The sequence below is a fragment of the Halichoeres trimaculatus genome, unplaced genomic scaffold (genome assembly GCF_033239565.1).
Source record: "Halichoeres trimaculatus isolate MK-OKI-2021-1 unplaced genomic scaffold, fHalTri1.1 fHalTri1_scaffold_3, whole genome shotgun sequence".
NCBI lineage: Eukaryota > Metazoa > Chordata > Actinopteri > Labriformes > Labridae > Halichoeres > Halichoeres trimaculatus.
In genome coordinates, this window is record NW_027437181.1 from 12,249,433 (window position 1) to 12,263,102 (window position 13,670).

General features: G+C 40.4%; 1 protein-coding gene across 1 annotated transcript in view; it reads left to right on the forward strand.

Moving 5' to 3' along the window:
* tnfaip8l3 (tumor necrosis factor, alpha-induced protein 8-like 3) overlaps positions 1-5,270 on the forward strand; it is a 30,284-nt gene extending 25,014 nt beyond the window's left edge. The window contains exon 2 of the mRNA XM_074665630.1: positions 4,150-5,270. Within this exon, the coding sequence (XP_074521731.1) occupies positions 4,150-4,712 (563 nt within the window). The 3' untranslated portion in view covers positions 4,713-5,270. The remainder of the gene's footprint in view (positions 1-4,149) is intronic.
* The last annotated feature ends 8,400 nt before the right edge of the window (positions 5,271-13,670 follow it).

A 13,670-nucleotide genomic window follows, 5' to 3' on the forward strand; every position in this document is an offset into this window, starting at 1 on the left:
TTGGAGAGATTTCTCTCAAGATGCGGGGGGAGAGGAGTGGGCGGGGAGGGGGTTTGGGGAGCATCTGCTCCGGTGGACCACTCAGGTCAGACTTGCTCCTGATTGGTCAAAAAAGGGACTCGCTGACGTCGGCAAACCCCGGAAATTCCAAACAGCTTGTTTTAGGTCAGGATTTTACATTCACAAGCACTACTAAACAGAGGTTTTGTCATTAAATATCACATTTTGTGGGCTGGGAGGAAAGCCAAAGACCCAAAAATTTCACTAAAAGACTTAAAGTAATTTCTGCATAATATGGGACCTTTACTGATAGGTGTAGGATTTTACAGTCGATACCTTACAAAATGTAAATGTGTTCTCAGGCTAATGTTTTAATCAATATCCTATTCAAAAAGTTATAGTTTGAATTATTTACAGTTAAAATAGTGTGATGTAACTCATGGTTAGAAGATTTCCAGTTTTCAGATTTCCAAGACAGTTCCAGTTAAAGGAGAGGAAACAGTTAAATAAAATTCATGGCAAATTTCAAACTTAACTTGTTTTTGGATGTTGTCCTTAATATGTTTATTGGCAAATATAAGCTAACACTCTGGCCATTTGGGCTTTGTTAATGTGATAAGTATTTTTATAAATCTTCAAATTGCTTTTCAATTCAATTCCTCATAACAAGGCCTCAGTTTAACCTTCTTATCAAAGCATTCCTTTCATTTAAGAAAAAATTATTAGATTCACAAGGCACTGGTTAGGGTGTATGTTTACAGCAACTAGAGATGCTCAGGGATTTTAATTAAGATACTTTCGAAACATATCTCTTTTCAATTCAGTAAGTTGAAAACTAATTTGTTTGACTTTTCTTCCCCTATCTCATTTTTAGTTTTACTTTGTTTAAAAGATATTTTTCAGGCTGCTTCTTTTCAGAGAGGACAAGATGGTGGGTAGAGCAGGAAGTGACACATGGGAAAGAGGCCACAGGTGTGATTCAAACCCGGGTCATCTGCTCAAGAGCTCACCTCATGGGGCTTGTGACCTCCCCATTAGGCCACACCAGCACCCCACACAACCACATTTCAATGCACAGCACTTCATATGATATTTATAAATGACTGTAGATAAAGATATTTGCCTCTTCAAATGCCATGTTGAGCTAATTACATGAAATGTCAGTCAGCTTTAGATCAACACATGAAATGTCTCTTCTGTGCACACACGAAATGCCAGATATAAGATTTGTTACACTTGCGTGCAGCCTTCACCTAACCTCTTGTGTAACTGAGTTTTGAAACAAAACACACACACCGTTTTACACAGCCTGACACACACAGATGATGTGCTGATGGTGTGAAGTCTGCGTGGTTACATAGCTGTCTATTTTAATGGAATTATAATGAAAACATGGCAGGTGCTCCTCTGTGAATTTAGGCTGCATCTGCTGTTCTTTTGCTGGGCAACGACACCCCCATCCTCCCCCTCTCCCTCTCTCGCTCTGGATGTGCCTGTGGAGGAGGATGAGACTGACAGTGTGCCCAGGGAACAGGAGGAAAGAGTGAGGAGTCCTTCCTGAGCTTTAATCATTGTAGAAGATATCTGGTGTGTAATTTGTTCTCTGGGTGGCTCCTGAATAAAACCCCCTCAGTCCACCCACCTCCTCACATTCAGACATACAAATGTTAAACTGCTGTTGAGGCTGAATGAGGGGGCAGCCAGCCTTTGATATTCTCCTCTATGATAGACTGCTACACCTGCGGTACACAGATAAAAACTCAGATCACTCTGGACCTCTTATATTTACAGTGCACAGCGGTTCTTCTTATCGTTGAACAGCTGTTTGATGTTATCCTCAGCAGATAGTTGTTCCTCCCATATTCAGCCAACCACAGCACAGGCAGCTCCAGGAAGGACGCCGCCCTGCTTGAGTGTGGCTGCACCACGTTTTATCTACTCCTCAGCTGAAGCTTGTTACCTCCACCAAGGAGGTTATGTTTTTGGGAGAGTTTGTCTGTCCGTTTGTCTGTGAACAACATAACTCAAAAAGTAACAAACAGGTCTTCATGAAATTTTCAGGAAATGTTAAAAATTGGATAAGGAAGAAGTGATTACATTTTGGAAGTGATCACCGCCTGAATCCAGGACATTTTTAAAGGAGTCTTTATCATTGTGAGATAGGGCCGGTTTCACCATATGTCTGTGTAACTCCACGATAACCATAAAAACCACCATAATTTCTGAAAGATGTAAAAGTACAATCCAGATCCTGGCAATATTCTGGATATTAAGATCCAGAGGATGAAATATGTACTGGTTCATCATAATTTTCAACGCTGTCAGGTAACTTATTTATCGTACAAACCTGCAACTAACACCAAATTGTAGCAGACAGTCTGCTGTCGGAAGTCTGTGCTCTGAGTGCTTTTCTAGCTCAGACTGAGCTACTCCTGTAACTCCTGAAGATTGTTCAGACCTCTAAAAGTACATTTTTTCTGTTTAGAAACTTCAGTCAGCTGCTGTTCTGTTAATCCAAGTTTGGAGATTTCACCTTTGTTTGTGCCAAAAAAAAATGAATCATGCAAAAGAAGAATTGAATCGTGCTGCTCCTTCATGTTCACTCAGATCACATTATTAAATACTGCTACAAATGACCTTCTTACACAACAGTTAGTTGCGTAACAGGAAAAAAATCTGTCTTCCTCCAAAAACTCAGAAATATTAACTTCAGATCACCTCATTTTTTGCACTCACAGCTTCTTAGCAAAGACCAAGTATTGTCAGAGAAAACTGGCGGAAGGAAGGGCCTGTATTTATATTAGAAAGGGTCAACAGAGTTGGAAAAGCCTGTAAGTCCTGATGAAAGCCAGCTGTTTCATGTAAACACACTGAAATTTAAAGGCACCAGATAAAGCCTATAACAATAACCTGAACAGAGATGAACTTCAGCATTTTCCATCTTTTTCCAATAAAACTGTCTTCAGTATTTATTAAAAATACCAACTTAAATCCATTCAATGTCTCTCAAAGGCATAGCACACTGCATGCACTTATCAATCTAACTTCATTTACCAGAATCAGACCCGTTTCCACTTTAAATGAAAAAAAGAAAAGTTTTATATCTTTTTTTTGGACTGGTTAACCCAATCACTGAAACCAACTTCCCCAAACCTGTATTGACAGAAATGGATGTCTGGTGTTCTCAGAGGGGATATTTTTCTCATTTTATTGCTGTTTTGAGCAACAATAATGTTGAAAAACTGCAAGTTATCCGACCAGCAGCAAACATCAGATCAGATAAAGTTTGTGATTAGCTGTTGGGAAAAGTGAAGAATTTGGCTCCAAGAGTACAATATTTCATACAGGAGTTGGTGGAGACCAAAACAGAGCGTCAAATAAAACTAATGATTGACTTGTATTCATCAGAAAGACATGAACTCAGAGCCACAGCTGTCGTTGCATATTTACTTGTTCTGTAAATAGGCCACTATCTGCCAACACATACCGAAAACACATCACTGTATTTGCATGCTACCCTCAGTATCAAAATCAGAATTCCTTTTTTAAAGAATTGATTTTTTTTTTTTTTCAATTTGAATTGTTCACTTCAGTCTTTGTTTATAAACTGGATTGGAGAAAAGTTACCACTTTTCTCCAGCAGAGGGTGAAATGTTTCTCTCTGACTCACATGATGTGCATTTTACAGGAAATATTGCTCCTGATATAGTCTGTGGACATTCCCATCATAATCTAACTTCTTCACATGGTCTGGTGTTAAAAAAGGAAACTAGAAATTGCAAAAAGAATTGCAATTTAAATCAACTCAGCACCCCAAAAATCATCTCGCGACAAAAGCATATGGTCCCAGCCCTACCAGCCATAACTAATTTGCAACCCCTGTCCCTGGTTTGGCCCCCAAGATTAAGATACTACAACCATTAAAAATACACTAAGGATCAGTGTATTCAAAATGGTTTAGGACTCCAACAAACACAAAGACAAACACAAACCGTTACACAAATTTAAGTTTCACAGATATACAGAAATGCAAAAAGCAGCATTTCCTCAAGTGTCCACTCAAGGCTAGCCGCACAATCAATGAAAGACAATATGGTGTATTGTAACCTCGCTGACCTTTCTTGCTTTGTCTTTCTGTTTCTCCCCCAGGACAGGAGAGCTTCAATGCTCGCTCCCTGGCACTGCAGGCCCAGAAGAAAATCCTAAGCAAGATGGCAACGATGGTTGTGGCCAACATGTTAACAGACGACACCAGCAGCGAGATCTTGGATGAGCTCTACAAGACAAGCCGGGAGTTCACCAAAAGCAAGAAGGAGGCCCATAAGATCATTAAGGACGTCATCAAAATCGCCCTGAAGATCGGCATCCTCTACCGAAACCACCAGTTCAGCCCAGACGAGCTGGACACCGTGGAGCGCTTCAAGAAGAAGATGAACCAGGCCGCCATGACAGCAGTGTCGTTCTACGAGGTGGAGTACACCTTCGACAGGAATATTCTGTCAGAGCTCCTGCTGGAGTGCAGGGACCTGCTTCATGCCCTGGTCGAGCAGCACCTGACCGCACGCTCGCATGCACGCATTGATCACGTTTTCAACCATTTTGCCCACGGGGAGTTCCTGGCTGAGCTGTATGGAGATGGAGAGGACTACAGACTCTCTCTGAGGAAGATCTGCAACGGCATCAACAAACTGCTGGACGAAGGAACGCTTTAACCTCCCACACCTGACCTCTGTCACCTCTAGCTCTGTCTCCTCTTGCCAGTCTCTCCTGCTGCCTCCTTCTATTTCCTTTCCCCTTGCTCACCCATGACTGTTCATATCCTCTACCTTCTTTGCTCTCGTCTTCTGTTTCTTTTTCATCCATGAAGCTAGATGTAATATCCTGCTGCTGTGGTTCAATGAGGGAATCTTTTGGACTGTCTTTCTCTTCAGTGGATCGGTGCAGCACACTGGGACAGCCTGTATCATATTGTATGCATTAAAGCATTCCAAGTCATCCTCTTTCTGTGCAAAACTGTACTGTACCAATGGCCAAAAAGCATTCGTTAGGTATATTTGGTTATGAAGATAGTATGTGGTAGTAATCAGTCTCTCACTTGGTTTGTATGTGCGTGTGTGTGTGTGTGTGTGTGCACATTTGTTTGTATGGGATTGGCTTGAAAATGTGTGTTTGTATATAAGAACAGCTATGACATGGTGTGTATTATGTATCTGTGTCAATCTTCTCTACAAGGGTGTAACACTTGTCTTTTATTAAAGATTTCTTGAAAACAGTATGTCACATTTCTTTCAGAAACAATACCTTCTTGTGAACAAGGAAAAGTTTTATGCATTATTAAATTATTTCTTCTTTTTGGCAGTCTTGACACATTTCAGATTCCTTCAGTTAAACGGAAATGAAACAAGATTTTGCTCTCTTTCAGGGGTAACAGACACCGTGATGGAAAAGTACATGGATGGTTCTGATGGGGAAAATTGGTCACAAATGGTGCATGAGGCCACCACTTCCTGTCAATATGACCCACATGCATGCCAGGCATACATTTGCAAACAATAAATTGGACATGAGCTGTAAATTCTGACAGTTTTCACCTCTGGTTCATTATGCCCTCTGGTCTCTTCTGCTCTCCAGTCCAGGAAAGCAGAGAACCAGTGGTTTGGTCAGACTCCAGCTGGATTATTTTGGCAGCAAAAAGAAAAGTAGTCCAGTTTTAAGGCTCTGTCTCCTCACAGACAGACCACCCACCCAATGAGCAATGGTTTGCACTGATGCATTCACTGCCAAGAGAGCTACGTTAGAGGGTTATACTTGATTTAAAATGTAAGAGCATAGAGAGAAACGTAGCATACTGATCATTAATTAATTTTAGTGGCATTCAGTTCATTTTCATCCCTGGCTGGTCCCAGCTGCTTGAGTCAGAAAATCCAAACATAGAAGCAAATTTTCAAACAGAGATATAATTTGCAAACAGGTATACACATTAACCGCGTTTCCACCAAGCAGACCGGTTAGGTTCGTTACGGTACAGCGCCCACTTTGCGGCGTTTCCACTGACTTATCCCGGGACAGATCCCTAAAAACCGAGACAAGCCTGCCTACTTTTTTGGGACCCTTCTGTATGGGTGCCAGACTGAACCGATCCGCTCTTGGAAGGTGGAGCAACACACTGCAGACCATTGATTGGTTAAAAGAATCGTCACTTACCCCGACAGCGGCTGCATTTCTACTGGCAGCACACAGACTTCTCTGAAACAAAGCTTGACTGCACTTTGTATCAAAGAGCTACATGCCAATCACAGAGAGGACGAAATGCTGCATGTCTTCCATCGTAGCTCTTTGTTTATTGTGTCGCGTTGTTCTTCTTTGTTGGATTTATTAGTGGGGTAAACTGTATCGCGCTGCCACGGCGTCTCAATATTGTTTAACAGCTGCGGCTTTTGGCATCCAGCTTACACGCCGCCTACCACGAGAGGGCACAGTTTGCTGTGGAAACGCAAACGGGATCAGGCTTAGCTGAACCAAACCGTCCCAAACCATACTGAACCGACCCAGACTGCTTGGTGGAAACACGGCTATTGTTACTGGTTTAAATGCAGTTAGATTTAATAAGACAAAAAGATATTACTAAGGGATAATGAATTGTGAGAGGGTTGTTTTATAAGACCCTGATGAAAAGTGGGAAGGGCTTTGTCAATTTTGAATAATGCAACCATATTCATTTATTTTTAAAGTATTTTTTGTGACCCAGGTCACTGCTTGTGTGAGGGCTTGCCTCAAAGAGTGTGCAACCTTAACCACTAGGCTATATTGTTGCCCCAAACACCTGTATAGTGTATTTTTTTTTAAGTATTTATAAATGCAGCTAAAGGAAAAAGTTCCTCAACAGTAGTTTTTTTTAAACCCCACTTGTGGGTTGAACTAACATAATACTTTACATTTTGATTCATATTCACCTGCATTTCTGCTCCTTGTATTTTAAATGCCTGGGGCAGAATAGTTTTTTTCATAAAGCAGTTTTTGTCTAAGTATATAAAAGACTCTGATGTTTCAGTAAATAAACATCTCCATATTTAAAACTCCTTCCCCAAAGTTAAAACAGTTTCTGAGCCAGAGGAAAGAAAACAGACCCTCAAACATCTTCAGGGGTCATTTTCTGAGACTTTACAGAGTTCCTCTGAGGCCACAAATGACTTTATACAACAACTGTCAAATGTGCTGCTGAGCAGGACCACCCACTCAACACAAACAAAACCAATTTTTACATAATACAGAAATTTCTCAGCACTGGTGGGATAAAATGTCCCACATCTGAATGAATGTAGGATGCTGCAGCCCAAAGCACAGAGGATAAGGAAAACCAAAGCAACAAGAAAGAAGGTGATAAAAGAGATGCTAAACTGTTGATAGCATTGCCTAGGGGTCACATGTGTATGGGGACAGGAAGACCTGTACTCTAAAAAGTCCCAGAGGATCAGAAGTGTTGACTCACTCCCTGCGGCTGCCTGCAAGAGCCAAAGCGGATAACAGTGAAGCTGGTTATGCTGATCAAAAAGAACTTAATCAGGATCTGCAATGCCATTTCGGCCACAATTACATTTGACTGACCAAACGTAAACAGAAATATGTATCATGAGAGTCCCATGTGTTCTGTACAATCTGCTGTTGGTTCCCCTGTGGGTTTCTGAGGACAGCATAGACCTCTAGTGGTGAAAAGCCACCTCGCACAGATGAAAGGTTTACTGAGAGATGTGTCCTTAAGATGACAGGTTTCTACTTATAAACAAATATACCTTATTACAATAATTTGTTTGTATAAATCTTTATGAAAGAGAATTCACTTCTTGGTAATGTATCATAACTGCTGTTCAAACAGAACAAAGATACCACTTCAAATATGATGTATTTACACAGGCCTGGGAAACAGACTTCAATCTGAACCAAAGAATGGATCAGCATGTCCTCACAGGGGTTATTTTTTCTATAAACCAAAGGTTTCTCCAAAGAAATACTAACCAAATAAATTGTTCCACTTATAGATGTAGAAGGCTGTAAATAGACAAACTATCACAAGCACCCTCTTCCCCTCATTTTGCTCTGGTATAAATCCTTCACTGCTTCCCTCTTTGAAGTACTACAAACAGCTTGCCTTTGGGCCTGATATAAACAGAAAACTCATGTCCTTCCATCTCTCCATTGTTCCCTGGAGACACTTTCTGTTTAGAAGTTCCCAAAAGGGAGACGGCGACTGTAGAAAAACACAAATAAACACCATTTCAACAGCACGAGGCCCCACAGTGCTCCCCAGACACAAACAATGACTCTCCTATCTCAGAGTTAGGTTCATATTAGGCCAGGTGCTTATCACAAACTTTGAAAAACTTAAATTGAAACGTTGTTTCAAATAGTTTGCCTAAAATATTCAGTGGGAAACTTTTGCAAGTTTGCTCACAGTCTGAAGTGTCATGCCTGCCGTGTGCTGATAAGGAAGACGGTAATGCACCAGGGCTGGATCAACCATTAAGGCAACTGGACAGTTCCCCAGGGGGCATTTGATCTTTGCTGGGCCCACAGAAATCTGGGTACAAGAAAATATATATACTCTTACTATTCCTTCAGACTGTGCAGCAGGTCCTGACCTGGGGCAACATCCAGTTCAGAAAAATGAAGGTGCAAGAGTGCTAAAAGTTGCTGTTCATCAACTTGAGGCTGGCTGCAGAAAGGCCGAAAGTCACGTACACACCCAGCCAAAAAAATGGCATTTACGGCATTAAAAGTATATTTACAGCCTGGTTTAAAAAAACGGCTTGCGTCAGAAACGCTGATTTGCTTTCGGCTCACACGGGTAGTTTAGAAGTTATTACCATCGTCTTATTGTCCAATCAGAGACACAGCTCAGATCAAGTGACTGACAGGCGCCCTATTGCTGTTTGACCGGAGCTCAAACCCAGTCAGATCCAATGCGGCTGCGTCCGCGGATTGACTTCATTTCACGGGTTCAGGAACAGACTGGTGACATCGTGAGTATGTCCATGTTTTATACAGTCTATGGTCCTGACTGAAGCTTCCAGGTGTCAAGTGAAACCTTAAAAGTAGGGTCTACAGGAGTTTATTTTTTCAGTAAACACAAATTCAAACTGGGCACTTCCTCCTTGCCTCAATGCCACCGCCAGCTGAAACCCTCAGCTTCCGACCGTGACTACTTGAACACATTCAATAGCCTACAAGCCACCTGCAGCATCGCGTTTCTTCGTGGGATAAAGAGCCATGCACCTGACTTGGTGTGTTAGCACAAGCTCATCACTGGTATCTGAAACATACCTGCGCAGTAGAAAGCCAACTGTGTCGCTCTTTGTCCCAAGCCGCTCTCCAAGTGCCCGAAAGCGAGTGAAAGTCGAGCCAAGCTTCCCCCCTCGTTCAGTGCAAAAACTTTATCTGTTTGTCTCGTTTCATTTCGGTTGCTTCTTTCTTGCTCGGCGATACTCCACTGCCCTAGCCGCTCAGGTTAGCTTCTTCCACTCGCTAATCAACAAGCAAAGCCACTTGCGTACTTAGCGCGCTGTGATTGGCTGACGTCACCACGCTTACTCGCCACCCGGAAACGTCCCACAACACAACCAAAACAAATGCATATAGGCAAGGGAAGCTGAAATAGAGTAATGATGTGTAGTCACAAAAATGAGTAAGAAATCACAAGTCTTACTTTTCATTATAGTAGTCTTGATGATAGATTGTTGTTTTTACTGTGACCTAAGAGTTACTGAACACAACCTGCCCCTTGTTTCCAACGCATGCATGCATGCATGAGTATCAGTATGTTGTAATTCATATAGATGCAGATACTCTGGGGGTTGCTGTACCTGCACAGAGATAATTTTAATTTCAGATCCTGAAAAATCTAAAAACATTTTTTAAGACACAGTCAGCCGACCTGTAGTAGATGGTGTTGATTATTCCGCACCAGGCGCTGGCTCTGTCCACTGCAGCTTTCAGAGTCTGTACACTGTTGGTTCAGAGAAATAGGCTACAGATTAGGAAGTAAGACCAACAAAGCTCATTTTTCTGATGCTTTTGTGTGGTTATGTAGTGATTGATGTTAAATGTTTTAGGACCAATAATTTACAGGGATTTTTGACCACTCAAAAGCACACTCCTATACCTGTTCACCTGTTCACCCATCAACATTACATTCACACACTGATGGCAGAGACTTGTATTGTATGGAACCATCAGGTAAAGCCAACACATCCAACTTTGACACAAGTGGGTGTGATCCCAGCAGAAGCTGGGATCACACCCACATCTTGATGAAGCGTGAAAGAACAAGAAGAAGCGTGAACTACAACTCTGCCACCAAGCCACAGACACAAGATTGAGGCTACAGGCCGCTGCTAGGTTCCACCTGTTTTATTTTCCATTTTTATTTATTTGTTTATTCAGTTAATTATCTTTAAAAATTAATGTAAAGAGGCTAAAAGTGTTAAACAGATAACAGAAACCATTAAGAGGACTGCCTTGGTGGGGTGTCATCATGAGAACTGAATATAAATAAGGCCTGTGTGCAATTAGAGATACACCAGCTGTTTGTAGTTTAGATTTTTAAATCAGAGGTCAGGAAGTCTGTGTGAATCTCTTTTCTCTCAGAGCTGTGTACTGATAAATTAAGTCTGTTCTCCATGGAGTTGAAAACTGTGTTCTTGATTGCATGTTGGCATTTTGTCAAAACAGCAGAAAAAATGTGTAATTACAACTATCAAACACCAGATGTCAGCAGCACAAAGCCTTTTTGCATACAACTATAGACTCACCAAGACTGAGGAGGATCATTAATAAAAATCTAATACCAGAGATTGGCTGTAAATGTGGCTGAATAAATCAAAGCAAAGCTGAAAGCCGTGACGCACATCCTCAGACTCTCCTGTCCACTGATCCATTTAGTGATTAACTCGGCTGATATTTCTTAGAGGTGCCCTTTGGTGTTCTTACCACACTGAGTATCTGATCGTCCTGCTTTTGGCAGCTCTCCTGTTCTTAGAGTGCTGAGAAAGCAAGCAGACATCAGGAAGTAAAGTCATCCTTCAGACATCCCATCCTGCACTGCTTAGGACACAGACGGTGATGGAGCAGATTTATGTAAAGATGTCCAAACACTTTTATGTGTGCCGACAAAATGGCACATGTTCAAATAGAGTTTCTTGTGTCATGACAAAGGTCAGAGTTTTTTTTTTAACCATACATCAATCCACAAACAGCTTAATCTATCAAAATTTCTGTAACGTAATAGCGTTATAAATATGTGCATAACTGCTGAATCAATAATTAATGTACTGGCAGAACCCAGTACATTATGGTTTTATAACTCTTCCTGAATGGACACAGGCTTTTTAACAATGCAAAAACAATAATGCAATCCTGTTTATGATTTTTTTTTAAAAACTCCTTTATGTTATACTTACACAGCCACAGTGTATTTTGTTAACACATGTAGAGATGGGCCTGGACTAACAGAATCAAAGCCAAAATCTTATGAGGGAAAATGACAGATAAGGTTAGGTATCAAAAAAATGCTTTTAACTTTTTAAAACAACATGGTAGACGTTTGTTTAAATATATATTTTGCATTTCTGTTGTTGTCATAGTATTTTAGATGACATTTCTACCACTTTTTAACCATCTAAAGAATCTGTTCCATTAAATTGTCAAATGGTGTGACCACAAAAGCATGACAAGTATTAAACAATTCACCCTCCTACAGGTCATGCAAGTGTACTGATGAATTGAGTTCTCTGTTTTAAAATATCATCCAGAAGTATATTTAAAATGTTACATTTCTTAACTCAGATACCTATGGGTTTTTATTGTACTGAGCAATTCAGACAATAGACACCATTTTTTGTCTATTTTTGAGTCAATTGGTTCAAAATCCTTTTGAATTTTCATTTTCACTGTGTAGAAGGAGCATTGGTTCCACCAATTGACATTTATCAGTTTCACCAACTGACCACGTCTCCCACCCACATTTCACATACACAGTGATTCAGTCATGATTGATTAGACTTTCTGTCATGACTTTGTAGGTGTGTATGAACTCAGCTAAACTGACCTTTTACTTCCTGTTTACAGACTCAGCCTTTCTTGTCGTTTTATTCAAATCTATGGTATTAATATACTTTTTTTTCATTATGTAGAATTAAGCTAAAATAAATAATAGGAAACAACAGGTCTGATTTCTGAGATATACTTTGGCTTCAAACAAATGCTTTTTTATCTATGGTATCCATGCAGTGAAAATGGTGTTGCATCATGTTCTCCAGCATCATTTTAATGTATTGTTTTATCCTAAAAGTTGCACAATATCAAGTTGAGCTGAAGAGGTGAGACAAATAAACTGCTTCTGGTCCAAAGCCAGTAAACAGTGCTACTAAATCTCATCAGGGTGATGCTAAAAAAGCTTCACTCCTACACACTGCGTGGGGAAAAGAATTGATGATAAACAGCATTGAATAACATGTTACTCAAAGCTGTGATAGAGGTTGTATGACAATTGTTTTTGAGTTGTACTGTAAAATCTATTTTATTATGACTGCTCTGGGAATAGTGTCATCCAATCCCTGACCGGGATGCATTTTTATCTCAGACATCCGGATTTCATAAATCGGGATTAACAGTCACGTGGTTTACTCGCTGTGAGTCTCACTCTTTACTTCTACACTTCCTCTCTGAGATGTTTTACTGCGTGTCTACGAAAAATATTGCTAGGGAAATCCACTTTCATTAGACTTTCAAGCCTTATTAACAAGGGCAGTATTTTTTGATATACTGAACTCTCTTTGGACACAGTAAACCTTATTTTGTCAGGAGCCACACTCTGAGATCTGAATGGGTCACTGGGAGCTGAATCTAATAACCTCTGATTCATCCACATGCGACCTCAGCCTACATCTAATTAGCACTAGACTGGCCTTGTGAAAGGAGAGAGGTCGTAAAACCAACCCTAATATATCACCTCCATCGTTAATGTGCCTAATTGTTTGGCGTTTTAATAACGGTTGCTATTGACCAACCGGTGGAAGAAATACAACCGTGACGCAGGTTGTTTGTGACGCATGAAAGGGGCGGAGCTTTCTACAAAACGCTGCGAAAAATGGTCAACAGTGCGTTTCATTCACTGCCATGCAAACAACTCATAATACAACTTTTGTGTGCTAAAAGACTCATTTGTTTCTCAGCCTTCTTGTTTTTTTCTCAGAAACATGGAGGTTTATTATTTTGTATATTGTATAAAAATGTTCAAATAAATAAATTTGAGAATTTGATTTATTCTAACAAGCACCTGTTTATTATTTGAAATCTGGGCAGTTAAAGGGCTGTATTTATACAGTGGTGGCTAAAATTGTTGAAACACCTGACAGATCAGAAACTATTGACCACTATGCTTCCAAAAGATGTTCTCTTTTTGTAGTGTACATACAATTGGTTGCTCTGTCAAGTGTCAAGACAGTCTGTTTTTATCCACTTTGCATTTTAACCATATGGTATGTCCACCTTCCAGTCTGTCATTCTAATATTCCTGTTTGCAAGTAAAATACCACAATCTACATATCATGGCTCTTCTATAATGTAGAGAGCATAATGATGACTTTATAGATATTTCATTTAAGTTGCTTCATTGA